The sequence below is a fragment of the Phyllostomus hastatus genome, unplaced genomic scaffold (assembly GCF_019186645.2).
Source record: "Phyllostomus hastatus isolate PE091 unplaced genomic scaffold, TTU_PhHast_1.1 phas_contig_80, whole genome shotgun sequence".
Classification (NCBI taxonomy): domain Eukaryota; kingdom Metazoa; phylum Chordata; class Mammalia; order Chiroptera; family Phyllostomidae; genus Phyllostomus; species Phyllostomus hastatus.
Genome location: NW_025333960.1, coordinates 49292241 through 49310237, shown reverse-complemented (window position 1 = coordinate 49310237; position 17997 = coordinate 49292241). Strand labels below are relative to the sequence as shown.

Here is a 17997-nt window from a genome sequence, read left to right as displayed (position 1 = left end):
CCACAGAGAAGTGGGGGAAACAGCGGCAGAGCAAAGGCACACTGGCCCTTCCGGCTCTGAATTCATTATCCGAAAACATTTACAGAAGCATGAGGTGGCCACTGGAACTACCAGAAATGACTGAATTGAACTAATTGTGATTTTAATTATTACATGAATTGGCCCCTTCTTACACAAATCTACTACACTTGAATATCCCCCTAACCACAGCTGTTTAGCCTCTTATCTTTCTTTTAAAGATGTAAAATGACCAGGCACAAAGAATCTAAAATGGTATGTAATATGTTACGACTATAATTCTTTAAAAACAGATGAACAATTCTGTAAAAATATAATGCTTGGGATGAGAATTATATTAGAGCAAAAGTGAAAATAGTTATAATATTAGGGTGGGAGCATTATGTGTGATTTAAAATTCATGCTCTTCACTATCATATTGACTTTTCAATTAAAAAACAATACATAATTTTCTGCTTAGTGTCCATATAGGCACATACAGTTCTGGCTTTGGAACCCTAAAGATTGCTATGCTTATTGATTTCATTTTATAGTGATTAACCCCTAACACATCTCGGTAAGACAGGGGAGTGAAAGTACCTCTCACTATAAGCGACCTCAGTGTTGCAATAAAACTCCTGTGAGTGCAGAACTCTGAACCTGAGGACCTCACAGTGACTCCTAAATACATGACGGAGCCACCAGCCAATGACATATGACAAATAAAGGGAAAGTAAATTCACTCTGTGGCCAATGCTCTAGCACTGCTCTTACTTTAAAAACTGAAGATAACAACCAAGGCCAATAGGAAAACAACTCCATCAGGTAACATCTGACTCAAGCACATTAAACATCGTCTGACGTGAATTCAGCAGGAAGCGTATAAAGCACTCCTCAAAGGATTTTATAATGATAAATTTCTAATAAAACTGTAATTGTAATAATTCTCACAACAGCTAAAGTCTGACATTCTTACATAATTATGACTGAGAATATTATTAACGCATCTGATTCACACCCTGAGATGCGTCCACAGTGGCACTTTGAGGGGACCCCATCCTCCCAAGTATTGTGGCTGTTCAGAAAATTGGGGTATTTCATCTGGAAGTACATTAAAAGTTTTGAGTTTTCAGTGTTAGTGTGTTAAGATTATTAAAGTTTAATTCGTGCGAATACACGCTTTATGTCTTCGGGAGAAGTCTACCATAGTGTGTTTGGAAGCTGGCACAACTCGGCCACACTACAGCGGTGAGTCTGCATGACAGAGGAGACGGCCAGCTGTTCACGAAAGAGCTGAGAAAGGGGAGCAGGCTGTGTGGGAATCCTCACCAAGCTTAACTTCGGTAAGCTCAGTGGCTACTTTCCCAGGGTTCTTAGCTAGGAGATATGTGTACCAAATAACAAAGGGGAAGAGGGAAAATCAAAGAAACACAGCACAATATTTGTTAATGAAACCAACACCATTTCAGGGGAAGACACGACAATGCGGTTAACATAGTTCAAGAACTACGGAACCTTCCAGCCACATGACCCCCAACCCACTAATCTTCCAAACTCAAGGCTGGTGTTCAAATTGGTGTCCACGCCAATACAACACCTTGATCTTTCTGTTTGAACTACAGTAAGCAAGTGCAGAGTTTTAACTGACAGATACTCACGCACATTTTCAGAGGGTAAGTTAAAACTACTGAATTTATATACTTCAAAGTACAGAAGAAGTTCTGTACGCCTGTGCTCACACAGAATTCTCAAAGCAATTTTCAGGCAGACAGTAGAGCACCCGAGCACTCGGCTTCTTACCTGGAAACGTCCACGTAGGACAGGTAATTCGGAACTGGGTAAACATCAAGTTGAACAAGTTCTAGAAGGCGGAAAAAAACCACAAAAGCGTTACCATTCAAGAGACACAGAGACGGTGTGTGTGTGCAGAACATCGTCGCTGGGCCGCGCTCCCCGCTGCTTGTTTAGGTTGGGAAGTACAATACAGCCATCTGTTCTCCTCCGCAACCACAGGCAAGGACACAGAACTCTGATTCAATCACAAGGTCTTACTCCGAGTTGAAAATAAATCACTTATTCTACTTTCCTACCTCTTTCCCATCCACTTATTGCGGCTCTCCCCTTGTTAGGCATGCTACATTGTACCTGGAAGATGAACTATATAAACACTATTTTCTTTAAAACATTCAGAGTTCCTTCCAATAAAACCAGATGCAACCCGGCTTTTGCCTTTTTCACTCTACTGAAACAGCACTCCCGAGGGTCGGAACGACTCTCTCTACTCAAATCTGAGAACCCGTCCTCAAAACTGGATAAAACAGGACACCACAGCCCACCTAGGGCTTTGTCTCTGAGACAGAGCAGTCTCTAATCACAGAGTCAGGTCCTACCTGGATGCCCACTCTGGCACCGGCCACCCAGGAGGGTGTGTAAGTCTGCTTTTGCTACGTTCTTTTTTCTAGTTACCTCACTTCCATGGTTTCAGGTGTCACCTCGGAGTCCCAAATCAGCACCTGTACTCCTGACGGCAAATTAGCAGCTTCCGTGAAGACCATTACAATGACCTGGATCTGGCGGGGAGTGGGGCGGCCCCACTCTGTTCCCACGAATGCACTGTGCACACTACTGTCATGTGAACAGGCTTTTAGCATCACGTCTGTCACACGCCTCCTCAAAGCCTCACCAGGACTCCAAGCCATGCATCCCGTCATTACTTCTTACTGCTCCCCGCCCAACCCCAGCCAGCACCTGCAGTTCAGAACCCCTGTCTTTCTCCACCTGCCAAGCAAACCGCATTCTGAGTCTTTCTTTCCAACATCTGCGTTGTGCCAGCCCATGGCTGTCCAAACCCGTGACCCTTCGGGGACCTACAGCTATTTAAGCTTTGGCTTATTTCTCCAGGGAGATGGCAGTAAACTCGTTTTTCAGAAATCCCTTACCCTTCAGAACCCAAACACTGCACTATGCACAAAACAGCTGCTTGTTTAATATCTGTTTAACTTGGGAATACTTTCCATTCATGCTGACAGGAACTCCACCCTCACAGTAGCAAACATGCCCATATCAGAATGGCCGTGATTTCCAAGTTCTAAGACAGGGAGCTTAACAAACGAGTAAGACTCGTGCTTCGTGGCGTCCCCGTGGGGCTGTGAGTGAGGTTCTCTCGAGGTGAGTGCATCGTCGGTGGAGCAGGACATCTGAGGCCCTGAATGGGATCCAAGATGGATCCTCTCACTTTCACTCTCCAGGGTCCAATCAAGGTTCCTGATTGACTGTTACTAACAAGGCAGCCCAAGAAACAGTTCGCCCTTCCCACACTCCCCTTTCAAGCAGAGGCTCCCAATCAAAAGTGGGAGTAACTTCTCTAAGTAATCACGACATGAGAAAAACGAGTTAGGCACTATAAAACCCTCCTTTTTGATCCCTTTAAGTAGCAAACCAGAACCCTTCTTGTATGATTTCTATCTCAGCAGAACGTGGCACACTTTCCTAAACGAGGAAAGAACTGTCAGAGCCCGGCGGAGACAATGGCGCTGCGCAAGCTCTCGGAGCCAGCCACGCAGCTCTGCCGCGGTCTCTGCCACATACCATTGGAAGAGGCGTAGAGGGCTTTTAGGAAATAGCCACAGATGTTCAGTGTCACCAGCTGATTCCTTTCACAGTGTAAAACTTCAATGTTGTTGAAAATCATAGCATCCAGATCGCCAAGCTTATTGTCGCGCAGATCAAGCTGAGTGACGTGCTGGAGAAAGTCCACCTCGTCTGCTATCAGCTTCCTAATTTTGTTCAGTCTGGAGAGAAAAAGGACATGAAAAGAGGCTACCATTAACTACATAAACAGCTGCACCCTAACATGGTGAGATACGGAGAAGGGACTCAAGTCTCACTGCGTTCCAGTCCTGCGTGGCTTCTTCAATCTCACCCTCTGGCCTTCCTTAATGGGTCAGATTCTCTGGCTATTTTTAGCTACAACCCCTAAGCCTGGAGGAGAAGCGTGTGTATTGATTTTACCTTAGTTCATTTGAAAAGGGAAAAAATCCATTTACACATTTAATTTCAAGGAATATGGTCGAAAGAATACAAGAAGCACATTATGACTCCGTTGACTATTTATGGAAGGAGAGAGGGTAAGCAGGCAGGCAGATGTGTGGCCATGAAGGACAGAATTAAATGGTGAACTTGGAAAGAAAAATAGCAAATGGTAGTCACATATGCACCAGAGGTAGGAATGCACGTATCTGGATTTTCGACAGGCTCAGCACCCAGAACTGTTTATCTCTACCTTTAAAATATTGCTTGAAGAGCAATGTGCAGAAAATACTAAAATCTGGCATCTAGGGAGTACTGAGAAATTATAAAATGAAGGATGACGATGGGCAGCAACAAGTCCAGGATAGAGCGGGGCAGAGGGGAAAACTGGCAGAACTTGGGCATGAGAACTAGGTAGCTACGAGGCTGGCGCTGCTGTGGAGGGGCTGCCAAGACGACAAGTAAGTAGGAATAGGGACTAGAAACCAATACAACAAAGACATATTTAGCTTCCGAGGGGAGAAAAATAAATGAAAATCTCAACTCCCAGTTGGCTAGGCTACGCCCAACTTCTTTACAAACAACAAGAACTCTCTACTTCTCATTACAAAGCCAACGAAACGCTGAGACCATGCACTTGGGTTATAAGAACATTAATAGGAAAGCCGGAGCTTAGAAAAAAAGCCAAACGTTCTGTTATGTATTTCTGACCTTTCAAAACTAAAATAAAATGATGGCAACTGAATTATTAATAGCAACAGCAGAAAGCCATTAACACACCAGGATGAGTGACAACAAAGGGCTGGTTCTCGTCAACCCGCAAGTATGGCACACGGCCTCTCCGCGTGTCCCCAAGAGGATCTTCTGGCTCCTTTTCTCTTTTATTACAGGTTGTAAGATTAAAAAACTGGCCTCAACCCAGCTCTCTGACTATTTCCAAATGCTCGCTTCATTCTAGAAAATGTATGCACGATAAAAAGAAAAATCAAGTATCCTTTTGGATATAAAAGACTGCAAGAATTGAAACCATGGCTCATGTCCTCCCTATTCTACACTTTATATGCCCTTCGTAATGGGGCATTATCATCGTCATTTGAAATTGCTACCCCCACAATTTCATTGTACTAACACTAAAATAATTCAAGCGTTGGTTTACTGAGACCAAACAAAACTATAATGAAAAGGAAGTTAATATTTCCACTGGTTTAGGTTGCCAAGTCTTACCAGGATTCAAATATCAAAAGTTTTTAGGCTCACACAATAATACAACTATTTAGGATGAACTTTTAAAGACATGAAATATGGTTCAAGTTTCCGTCCAATGATCCCCTCAATTAACACAGCCATTCTGTCATTTTCATAAATACTCATTGAGCATCACTCTGCAACGGGGAAAGGCTACGGTGACAATGGTGACAACGCCCGATGGCTTTGACTTGTAAGTAATTAATAAAACGAGGTGTTTTTCTGTAGATTTTGAAATTTCGTGAGGAAAAGTCACAGAGGCTTTCATACATAAAGTATATGGACTCCACGTAAGTGATGAGTGCCATATAAACGCTGGATGCAACACAGAAACCAGTGAAGAAAGATGCAATGGGAGAGGACACGTCTCAGCTGAGTCCAGCACAGACAGGACTGGAAGGACGTACACGGGAGAAGAAAACCATCCCGGGGAAGCAGCCGGACGGCCGCTGGACCCAAGGGAAGGGCACGCACGAGCACATGCATGACCAGGGCAGGGTGTGTGAGAGGAGAACATGGCTCCCCCAGGGCTCGTCAACCAATACTTATCAAGTACTTATCACCTAACACTGGGGGGGGGGTCAAGGATCAATACCAGCAGTGCTTCCCAGGTCACCTATGGTGAAGGACCCACATTCTAAACTTCCGGCGTCACAGACTGGCGTGCAGTCCCACTGCACATGAGGGCACACGGGTCACACCACACGCGGGTCACCATGCCGCTTCCCCTGTACAGTGAGATTTCTACTTCTGTGAGCCTACCTGGACAGTGTGGCAATGCGGAATCACTGTTCCTAAAATATTAAGTCTCAAATTCTACGCATATCTTGCTGTGGAAAAGTGGCAAAGAGTTGGCCTGCCTGCACAGGATGGAGGACCACACCTGGTGCAGCTCTGAGCAAGAGCCTCCTCATTAGGGAACTCGCAGCCCACTGAGCGGAAACCAGGCAGGAGAGCTTGAACGGCCCGGCTGGAGAACCGAAGGCTCTGAGCAAGACTGCGCTTGCTGGGGAGGCGGCGTGGGGCATCAGACGGCTCCGCCAGGAGCAGCCAGAGCAGCAGTGAGAAGGAAAAGGAAGGGGCTGGGGAGAAACTACCGTGCAAGGAGAGCTGATAGAATCTGGCGCTGAATGGGAAACAGCGTCGAAGTTCTGTGTCTAGGTAACCAACGAAGGGGCGCTGCTGTCGGCAGGCAAGAGCCCGGGGGACGCGCTGGCTGAATGACGAGAGAAACTGAACACATACTTGGTTAAGTGTGTCCGTAGGGAGAACCAAGGTGAAATTATTCAGTTTGCAGTTGAAGTAGAATTCGCTCCGAGAGGAGAAATGAGAGTTAGGGAAATGATGAACAAGGAGATGAAAGGTGAGTGATGAAGCCCCGAGTACAGGCCGCCACAAGACAGAAAACGGAACGAGAAGTGATCGAGGACGTGGCTAACACCCGCATTTGGAACAGCGACGAGACGGAGGAATTATTAATGGTGCCATAGGTGCCATAGGAGAAACAACATCAGCCTCAAAGAACAGCAGTACAAGAGAAAGACCAAGATTAAGGTCCCAGCCAGCTAGCTCAGTTGGCTAGAGTGTTGTCCCAATTCTCCAAGGTTGCAGGTTCAATCCCTAGTCAGAGTACACAGAAAATCAACCAAGGGCTAAATAAATAAGTGGAACAACAAGTTGATGTTTCTCTTTCTCCCTGTTCCTCTTTCTCTCTCTCCCTTTCAAATCAGTAAATAAAAGATTTTTTTAAAGATTTAAAGAAAAGTGATCACTTTTAATCTGATGTAACATTTCTATCTGAAGGAACGAAAAAATGAATCAATACAATCCACCCTTTGCTTACAGAAACTACATAAGACTTCTTTTAATTTATTCCTATTAAGGCAGAATTATAAACTAATCTGACCGACTTCCTCTCCTCAGATCAGTGGCCTCATGGGAAGCAGTTACCTATTCAAGATCACTCAACATTTACAGAGTGTCCAAAGAATATTCTGGCATTTAAATATCCTGTAACTGATCTAATCTAAAAAGACCTAATTAAAACTAGAAGTCTGAAGAACTTATAAAGCTCTCAATAAGAACAGTTACTTCTAGATGTATTAGATTGATCTTATTGGTAAGCTAATTCAGATCAAGAAAAATGATTATTTTATTATATGTACAACCAAGTAACTCAGAAATCCTCTCATGCTTGTTCGTGAAGTCAGCAGGACCACTGTTATACTGCTGGGTGGCTGAATAAAAAAGTCTTAAAATCTTGAATATGAAGGTTTTTTTAAAATCCAAGTGACTCAGAGGCAAGTAACATTAACCATTTAGAAAGAAAGTTAATAAGACAAAGTGTTCAGTTCTCTCACTTGTCAATTCCAAACGTTCTCAAAGCCATGTACATTATGACCATCGTATTCCCTGAATTAAGAATCCTGGTCTGCAAATTTGCCATCCCTTTCCCAGGAATGAACAGGCGTGATTCCTTTGGTCTGAGGAACGAACCCAAGCGGTGTGTGAGACAGGAAGGACTGGGTTTCCTAGGCCAGACCACGTGAATGGAGGAGCAAAGACAACAGAAGACGGCGCTCCTTTACCCTGGCACAACTCGACAGGTCTGCGTGAGGGTCTGAGCTACGGCCAGACAGAGCTGTGGGCGGGCGGTCAAGCACGGAGAGAACCGCCTCTGACAAACAGAAAGGTGTCGACAGCCAAGAATGACAGGGTCCCTGAGAGGCAAAGCAGCCCCAATCCGGTAACAAGAATAACACAATCACACTTGCTGGGAGGGTGAAGTGGTAACTCAACTCTTCCCAAAACGCCATGAACTAGGTTCTAATAGCTGTAATTTAGAGAGGAGAACACAGTTGCAGAGAGACACTAAATATTTCACCCAAGACTGAACAGGGCTATTACGTGGTCATAAACCCTGAGCTAGCGGGGAAGCGGGTTTGGTGAAAAGGTATCGACCTGGGCAAGTCAGTAGTAAAACCTAGGCCCCACGGCTGTTTTCGCAGTAATTCGATCCCAGGGTAGGCTTTCGTTTTTCCTTAAAATAGAGAAATTTCGAAGAGCTTTCTCCTTGTATACTGGTCCTTCCTGCACTGGAAACCAGAACTGAACCTCACATACTAAGAGATGATTCCTGGACATTGTTGGTGTAGCAAGGACTGTGTTAGTGGTTTCCAGTTGGAGTTTAGTGTGATCGGGATTCAAACTGGAGGGTCCCTGCTCTTGCAAGGGGTGAGAGTGGAAGTCTTAGCCAAACTTGGGCCAAACAAGGGATTCTGAGCTCTGTGTTTCTGTGAAGAGCAGTACACTAGGCAGAACCACCTGGATGGAGAGAGAGATAATTAACTAACATAAATAAGCTACATAAATAAAGAAACCTAATTTAATGGACATATTACATTCAGTTAGACAAGCCAAGGAAGGAAAAGAAATTTGAGAAAGGAGAGATGCCCAGTGACGGTAACTGCCTCCAGTCCCGGGAAAGGAGGACCAAGAGAAACAGACCCACTCTGCTCTTAGCGACAGGGTTTCGTTTTCATAAATAACTCCCCCAACGGTCTCCATCTATTCGTACAAATTCAAACTGGGTCCAAACCTACAACACAAAGCCAAACCTTCGATGCATCTGGTCATTCATTAATGAGAAATTTTGGGAAGCAAACACCAGGTGCGAACAAACCCCACCACTCATCACCACTCTTCCCTCTGGGCAGAAGTGGAAACATGGGGCCCAGCGGCAACTACGCAGCCCGTTCCCCTTGGCAGGGAAGTGTCCCCAAAAGGGCCACCATCTGGCCCCCAAATATAAGCCAGCCACTCCCACGGGATATGCCTCTGGAAAACGGTTACCTTAGATCCACATGCTTAACGTGGGGCATTCTTCGTAAAGCCTGCAGCCTCAGGGTCTCCACACTGTTCCCAGACATGCAGAGTTTGTCCACAGCCGTCAGTTTCTCCAGCACCTCGGGAATGTCAGTGAATTCATTGAAAGAAAGACCGAGATAGCTAAGCTGATGCATGTTCTCCAGCTCGGCAGGAAGGGTCTGCAGAAAGTTTCCATCCAACAAAAAGGTCTGTAAGCTATTCGAGAAAACATAAGAATTATAAAGAGAATGTGTACGTTTTGCATCTTTATTACCAACATACAAGTTCCATAAGTACAGATCATGTTACTAAAAAAAAAAATAGTGCTTTCCTTTGTGAAACAAAGGGGGGCAGGCCTGAGGCAATATATATACCAGAGAGAAAAGATCAGAGATAAACATCTTAATCGTTTATTGAAAACAAAAATTATGACCAATTTTCCCAACTGGGACAGGCATAAATGGGAACAATGTGAGCTAATTGCAGCGTGAATGCCAGAGATGAAGTCAGCCCGAATGCCCATCTTCCATTGTTATTTTTAAAAATGAACTTCTAAGTCTTAGAATTCAACATAACCCAGAAAAATGAGCAAATAACCCCTCCTCCCGTGTTTAGACACGCTCATAGGTAGGGATCTTCAGTTCTAAACAGGGATGCTCTAATTTTTAACAAGACACTCGGAAGTATGAAAGCTAACAAATGAATTCTACACAAGACTTTGATTCAGGGTCAATACTTGTACGACCAGCGTAAGTTCACTAATCACACGCGCTGTGGCCGCGATGCGGCCCCCCACAGGTTCCGGGGGGCACTCCGCGGCGGGTTGCGAGTACGCACTTGTGCATGACTCCGACGGCGGCCGGGACGGCTCGGAGGGCATTGCAGGACACGTTCAGCTCGGTCAGGGTTGGGATGTTGCAGACTGCTATTGGGAAGTCCCCTAAATGATTATTGGAAAGGTTAAGACTCTTCAACTTGGTGAACCTATTACAATAGAACAAAACAAAAGGGAAGAAAAGACAAATGTCATAGAGGCGTAAGTTCACACGGGTTGAGCACAGCTTTAGAGATAACCCAGCCCAGACTCCGATTCGTCTGAGGAAGAAATGGAGCCCTCGGAGGTTAAGCAAGCAGCAGAGCTGGAATGCAGAGCTTCGTACTCAAAGGCCAGTGTTTTACCTAAAACACCAACACTGTGGAGAAAAGAACAAAACCAAAAAAGCTTATCACTCTGCAGCTGAATATTCGGGGAGGTGTCTGCTGCCGAGTACATTTCTTTAGCTTTACCTTGGCCACCTTGATCCACCACCCGCGTGAATGGCAGGAGAGAGAGAGGAAAAACCAGGCAGACCTGCTGAATGTCTGGGCCATCCCAGACACGTCAAACACTTTTTTGCTCCATCCTCTCTAACCCAAATGTGAAATTAAAACAAACAAAAAAAAAAACCACACTCTCTCTAAGGCGGGCAAATTTGTCGTCCCACGTTTAAGTGCCAGCCGTCACTGCTCAGGCCCCACGGAACAGGTGGTACTGCCAGCCACGCCCCCTCGGGCAGGTCTCCCGGACCCTGCCGCCGCTCCATGCCCGCTCCAAACCTCCTCCTGCGGCTTTCTCCTTCACCGCCCCCTCCCCACCGCATGGCCCCCTCCCCACCGCACTGTCAGGGAGCACCGCCTTCCCCGGGAGGCGTGTTACTGCTCTGTGAACAGCTCTCTCTGCCCCCTCGCCCACCACACCCCAGCCCAGCACTTTCCCCTGTTTTATTTTTGTTCACGGCTCTTGCACTTTCTCACTTGTCCAATAATCGTTGAATTTTACTTCTCCGCGCACTCCTATACTTGGCCCATTGCCAACTTCCGTATTTTTGCTTTGAGATGAGACGCAGATGAATCACCGCACTGAGCTAATTACGTTAGAAACTGCCCATGCCGAACACTGGGCAGCACACACGACGCCTAGACAGAGACATAATCCTAAAAATAAATCGAATGCAATCCAACCAGCATTTTAAAGAAACTGTCACATGGTCTATTTATTAAATTCTATAATAAAAAGTATTAAGCTTTGCTGTCAATAGCTACACAGAGTTTATTCTAAACAGAAAGCTGTTATGTGCCTATTTTACAGGTTCAAAGTGTAACCTTGATTTTTCATAACAGCCACTTTCTCAGAGGGCAGAGTGCAGACCTAATAGTATTTTAAAGAAAAAAAAAAACTTAAGAATTACTGCTAAACCTGAATAATCATTTTTTTAAGTTTGTTTCATATTTTACAACTTAATTCACTGGGCCTTCTTAAAACTAAGAATGCTTATCTTCAATTCTGATTGTCTGTGATCTACACAACGCTAGTGAGAATGACAAGATCTGTTATTCCTAGGAGAGGGGTGGTTCTCAAAGTACTGCTGGGGGACCCCAGAAGAGGTCCCTGAAAACTTTATAGGAGATTCCCAAGTCCAAACTTATTTCTGTAACACACTACGATGTCACTTGGCCTTTCTCACCCTCACTTTCATCGAGGTGTCCAGGGCAGAGTTCCAGATGCAACCTGCCGTTACCACACTGCACCTGATTGGACGCTGAGACAGACGTAAGAACCGAACTACCTTCTGACACGCCAGACAGGAGAGATTTGTAAAAATACAAAATGACGACGCTCTTCTCCCAGTTTTAGTTTTAGAAAATCGCTGTTTTTTTTATAAATATATTTATGTTAATAAGAATGGGTTTATTATTTTTCTAAATTACATTAAAGTACTTCTCAGTTTAAATTTCTGATCAGTAAATATAAATAGATTTACTACTTAAAAGCTGCTTAGGGTCCTCAATTTTTGAGAAGGTAAAGGAGTTCTAAAATAGTCTTACCGGATACAATAGGACATCCAGTTGCATTTGAATTTCCAATAAACAACCAAATAATTTTTTAGTATAAGTGCATCCCAAATATTGTACACGACACACTTAAAAAGTATTTCATTTGTTTTTCTGAAATTCAAGGGTAACTGGGTGCTGTTTTTTCCTCTCTAAAACTGGCAACTCTGTCCTGAAATAGATGAAACTGGTATTGCAGTCCAAACGAAAAGAGTACGTACGCTACTTTCTAGGCATGTTTCCCCATTTGGCAGGACTGGTCACAGTGTTAAAATGTGCATGCAATTAAACCGAGCTTTAGAAAAAAGTTGCTCAAGGGAGGGCCGGCACGAGACATTATCCAACACAACACAGTGTGGGGACTAAGAAGGAGTCTACGGGAAGTAACCTGCCGGCATCATCGGATCACAAGTTCCTGACTGGGCAGGTGGCAGTGGGTGCTCACGCCCCAGGAAAGTAACTTCTTCAGTAAAGGTTTCTCTCTGCCTTCAGCCAGCCCTGCCCACTGCTGGCGACCATCTAGGTCAGCACGCGGCTGACATGCCCACTTTTCAGGCCCCTCGCAAGCCTAGCCAGCCTGGAGAGAGCACACAACACTGCTAACTCTCCTGTAATCCAAGCCCCACCTTCCTCTCGCCCACCTTCCTGTTACCTGCCTTCCACTCCCTCCTTACACACAGAAGAAACTGCAAACTTTCCTTCTCCAGAGCATCGAGCCCTTTCTTCCCGGCACTGCCTGCCATCAATTTGGCTCACAGAACCTCTTACGGAAATTCTCTACAGGTCTGGACGTTTCTTACGTCTACAAGAACAAAGACTTTCCAGTAATTCCTCCAGATGGGAGATGGAAGCACGGCCTTTCAGAAAAGTGTCTGTCAGCAACAGGGGGAGAAGGTGTATTCATCTATGCAAAGAGATTTACTAGGACCACACGGCTCCTGAGAACAAAGGAAAGCAGCAGGGGGTTGAATGAGTAAAAGGCAGTTGACAAGCTTCAAGGGGAGAGGCAAAAGAAAAAAAAAAAAAAGCAAACCCTTAACCAGTATCTTCCATTAGTTTTATGGATGTATCTTTTGTACTTTAAAGTGGCCACCAGCTTTCAATGTAAAGACAGGTGATTATTCTCTGCAGCAACTCAAGGACAAAAGCACAACCAGGAGAGCTGCCTGCAGTCCCAGGGGCCCAGCACCCTTATAGAACAGGGAGTCTGAGCCCCTTCCCCTAAGTCAGCTCTGCCCAGTGGGGTCCTGTGGGCATGAGAGGGCCGCTGCTTACCTCAAGTGGGGCTAGTCCCAACTGGGATGTTCTCCAAGTATAAAACACACACTGAATTTCTTTTTTTGTTTTAAGATTTTATTTATTTATTTTTAGAGAGGGAAGGGAGGGAGAAAGAGAGAGAGAGAGAGAGAGAGAGAGAGAGAGAGAGAGAGAGAGGGAGAGAGAGGGAGAGAAACATCAATGTGCGGTTGCTGGGGGTCATGGCCTGCAACCCAGGCATGTGCCCTGACTGGGAATTGAACCTGCGACACTTTGGTTCACAGTCCATGCACAATACACTGAGCTACGCCAGCCAGGGCGACACACCCTGAATTTCAAAGACTTAGTACAAAAAGAATGTAAACTCTAAGTTCTTCGAACTGATTCTTTTGATCCACTGAATTAAATAAGATATATTATTAAAATGAATTACACCTGTTTTTTTCTTACTTTTTGAATGTGGCTACCAGAAAAGTTAAAATCACACGGCTGCCATCGCATTTCCACTGGAGAAGCATTCGTGAGCAGGGCCCTGGAATTCCGGACCCAAATGACACCAAATCTGTTTTCGGGGCTGGAGTGGGCGGGCCTCTTACCTGAGCCCATCCTACCGTAACAGGCCCTAGGAGCGGACAGAGCTTGGACGTGTGAGCTGCACCCCACACCCCAGCAGGGTGAAGGATGGAGCTAGAAACGGGAGAGGAGAGATTCCAGCCATTGGGTCAGCTCCCCCCATGCTGCCACGGCCAGTGCGGAATCCCAAGGGCTCTGCGGACTCTAAACTGAATCTGTGCTTGGGAGATGTGGGGGTTCAGGACAGGTCACCAGGAATATGCCTCTTGAGTTATACAGATGGTTCTGCCCCTTCCTTAACTGCCTGGAAGAACCTGAGTTAGAGGCCTTGCTTATAATATACGAGTATCAGCGATAACATCTTTTGACCTCTCAGTAGAACAGGACAAACTTTTACTTACTAAGCATCTGCCCTTCTCATCCTGTGACGACACTTTGAAGCCCCCATTCACCTTACCTCATCCCTAGCTCAGAATGTCGCATGGACCTATTTGTCTCTTTCTCTGAAACTCTCGATCACATGGGGTCTCCATACACATGTGTATTAAAGTTGGTTATTTTCTCTTGCTACTCTCTCTCATTTCTGTTGGGTCAGACCAGCTGTAAGAACCTTGAGGGTGGAAGAGTTTCTTCCCCCTCCGCACGAGTCATCAAAAAAGTGTATTTTTCAAGGCAGGAGGAGAGACTGCATTTTATTTAACAGTTTGTTAGCTTGATTACAACTTAAATACTTAGCTATATGGTATGGGGCCTCCATTTACACTCTCGCCCTAGACTGGTACATTTTAAGAGCCGATTCTGATTTAAAAGTGGTATCTTAAATTCCTCTCACTCCTCATCACATTCCCTACCTCCCTCATATTCCTTCCTGTGCGGCCCATCCCCCACACTCCTTCCATCCCCCACACTCCTTCCAGAGAAGAACACAGTGTTCAGCAAACGTGTTTAGCAAACAAAGCATTACTGTTCCTTGAGAACTCAAGTTCTCCATCCGAACACATTAAAACTCAGCTGTTTTGGAAACTCTAACCCTTAGCCTCCTTCAAGTCCCACTTTTTCTTAGCAGATATGGAAAGCAGTCAGATGACAGGCATCTGCCAGTTCAGAGAAAGATAAGAGGGAAGGTCTTCCTAGAACCTACTTCCCTCAGGGCTGAAAGTGGATGAAACAGACGCCTGGAGGCAAGTTAGAGTTGGGAGCGAGATAAGAGAGGCAAAAGGGGAGTGGATGACTTTCCTCCCTTCACCTTCCTTCCAGAGGAATGCAGAGGAGAAAGCAAGGTGAGAACACACTCAGGGAAGAAAAGACCAGAGATCCTTACATCTCCTAAAAAAAGAAAAGACTTTCAGCTCTGTCCCGCAAACAGGTGAGCCAGATCAAATGTGCGCGGACCCAGATTCCAAAATAAAACCGGACAGCTTCAAAAAATGCACATCTGGTGAAATACTTTAAAATGTTTTATTTTAACTAATATTACAGTTTTTAATCCTTAAAACGGAATCCTTAAAATGAAGTTATGTTACATTCACTCAGGCTACAGTCATTTCCCCATAGCTGTTCAGTGTAGGTAGGCGGAGCAGAACGAGAATATCGCCAGATTTAGGATCACTGAAAATTATTTCAGTGATGATGGCAGTAGCCCCAGAGGTCAGTGTAGCAATAACGAGGGACGGCTCTTTCCAGTGCTTTGGAGACTAAAAGAACAGGGCGGTGCGGCTTGTTTTTGAAGAAGCACCTGTGACACAGGGATCCGCACAGCCAGCACCGAGGCTGAAGAGAGTTACTTGAAGTGCGTATGGACCCTCCTCACGTCTCAGGGCTCTCGAACAAGAGACCCAAAGGGGCCTCTGAGATCATCTTCTTGCACGTCCCAAGCTAACAGACTACAAACCAGGCTCGGAGAAACTGTGTGACTGCCGCACACAACCTGAATCTTCCGCCTTTCTTGCCTGCTCTTCTTTTATTCCAACTTATTAAGGAGTTTAGTGTAAACGGGTATCGATGACTAGTAATTCCAAGTCCCAGGTCAAAGAGGGGCCTCAGGGTGGTGTCTGGAAAGTACTCCTCACCCCTCCTTCCCACTCCAGTGGAGGATCCCCGGTGACGGAGGACGATGGATGTTTCGAGCACCGTGCACACACACGCTCACACCCGATCAGGCAGGGCCCAGTGCCGCCAGACCCCCAACAGCCCAAGAACACAGACTGCACCTTCCAGAGCAAGCAAGGTGCTTTAAGGAAAAAGATGTAGCAACCCATGTGCACTTGTTCTGTCACAGAGCTCTGAGCAGGGAAAAGGAACCAAGTGAACATTCAGCCAGAGTGGAATAAAGAGTGATCTCCTAAAACGCAGCCACACGGCACAGAGTTACAGTGCTGTATGAGCAAATGGCACTGGGAACTGTGTGTACCTTTAGAACTCAGGTCTGACCCCAAGTTCCCAGGCACCACTGCTGTTTTTAATACCGAGTGTCACAGAAAAGTACGACCAAGTAAACACACTTGGTAATCTACAGAGAACTCTGAGTATGCTCACAAGTAGGTGTCCTAAGGGGCATACAACCAAGTGCATCACTGCTCACAAAGGGCGGGGGCTCTGCGGGGACAGAAGGCCAGACAGGCAGACAGGCAAAGGCGGCAGCACTGAGCCGGTGGAACCACTGCTCTGCCCGAATGGATGACATTTCTTTCGTGTGCATTTCTTAGTGCCTTTATAAGCCAGAAGTATAGTGACCATGATTCTGTATCTAGACACAAGGTATGCTAAACTACCCAGGGGTTTGATCTATTAATGCTTTCACCTTTTCCTTTCTTTCTCCTATTTCACAGTCAAAAATAATTAACAGCAAAGCAGGACTGGCACGCACCTTAGAAGTGCCACTGAGGGGACAGAGCCATCACCAGTGCTGCCCCTCACTTGTCTGGCTTCCCTTTTGAGCTAGACAGTGGTCCTCCATACCACGTGAGTGAATTTTAGACTCTTCAGTAGCTTTCAGTGGATTTTCCCCCTCCAGTCACTAAATTTCCAGATATAATTTTCCAAACCACTCCCTTGAGCAAATTATTCAACACTACAAAAAGAGTGCTTAACTCCTAACATTAAATTGAAAGGTTAAAATGCAGCATGCTGATGCCCCCAATCTACCTATCTTTATTGGGGGGATATGTGTGTGTGTGTGTGTGTGTGTGTGTGTGTGTGTGTGTGTGTGTTTAAAACAGATCAACCACAGCTCTACAAGCTTATTTCATTCTGGCTTAAAAAAAAAAAGACGTAGAAAATAAAGAGGAGCCATGTTTTGCAGGGCAGCAGAGAAAACGCAGAGGTTCTGTGATATCAAACTTAAGAAAAATGAATAAACGCACAAAGGCTGCGATTCTCACACGCCTCCCCACGTGGGCTGCTTTTATCAGGATCACAGAAGTGCTTAATCTTGTCTCCTTTCTCAGCATGTATCCACTCCATCTACCCACACTCAAAAAATTTGTGTACGAAATTCTTACTGCCTCTTGAGCTAAAGGGAATGGCTATTTATACCTGCATCTATCTAGGACACAAAACTAAGTAAACATAGCACGATGAATATTTGGAAGCATAATACTAATTGGCTTTTAGATCCATCTGAATCTTTAGTAATTTTCCTTTCAGGAACTAAGGACATACTCCTAAAACAAAACAACAGCATCACGGAAGTAGTTCTTCTTAAAACATATTTCAAGTGTGCTTAACATGAGTGTTAGGCATTATACTCAGAGGAAACCGTACTTGTTTTACTCCATGAGTCAGAGAAACAAAAATCAATATTATTTTCTGGAGTTATCATTCACTACAAGTGGGTCAAATAAAAAAAAAGATTCCCAGCGTGACTGGATTTCTGTTTCGTAGTAAACAGCCATGTTTTTTTTTTCCTTCTCTGTAGGGGACATGCTAATACACCGTGGAAATCATCAGGCTTCAATATTAAAGAATGACGGTCCTGCTGGAGCTGTGAGCCTAGCTTAGTCCTCCACTTTCCATTAATTCTCAAGAGCAGGCTCCCCATTGGGGGTTCAGAGTGGCCACACCCTAGAGGGGTGTTGCCTGGCCCTCAGTGCTCTGTGATACTAGCTATCTTAGCTTTGAAGAGGAAGACTGCTTTTATTTGATTACCAAAACATCACA

General features: G+C 45.2%; 1 protein-coding gene across 1 annotated transcript in view; it reads right to left on the bottom strand.

The window, feature by feature from the left end:
- Nucleotides 1–17997, bottom strand: part of PHLPP1 (PH domain and leucine rich repeat protein phosphatase 1) — a 173416-nt gene that overhangs the window by 33698 nt on the left and 121721 nt on the right. The window contains exons 5-8 of the mRNA XM_045850144.1: nucleotides 9976–10122; nucleotides 9124–9354; nucleotides 3586–3788; nucleotides 1798–1858 (exon numbers count right to left, since the gene is read on the bottom strand). Coding sequence (XP_045706100.1) covers nucleotides 1798–1858; nucleotides 3586–3788; nucleotides 9124–9354; nucleotides 9976–10122 — 642 coding nt within the window. The remainder of the gene's footprint in view (nucleotides 1–1797; nucleotides 1859–3585; nucleotides 3789–9123; nucleotides 9355–9975; nucleotides 10123–17997) is intronic.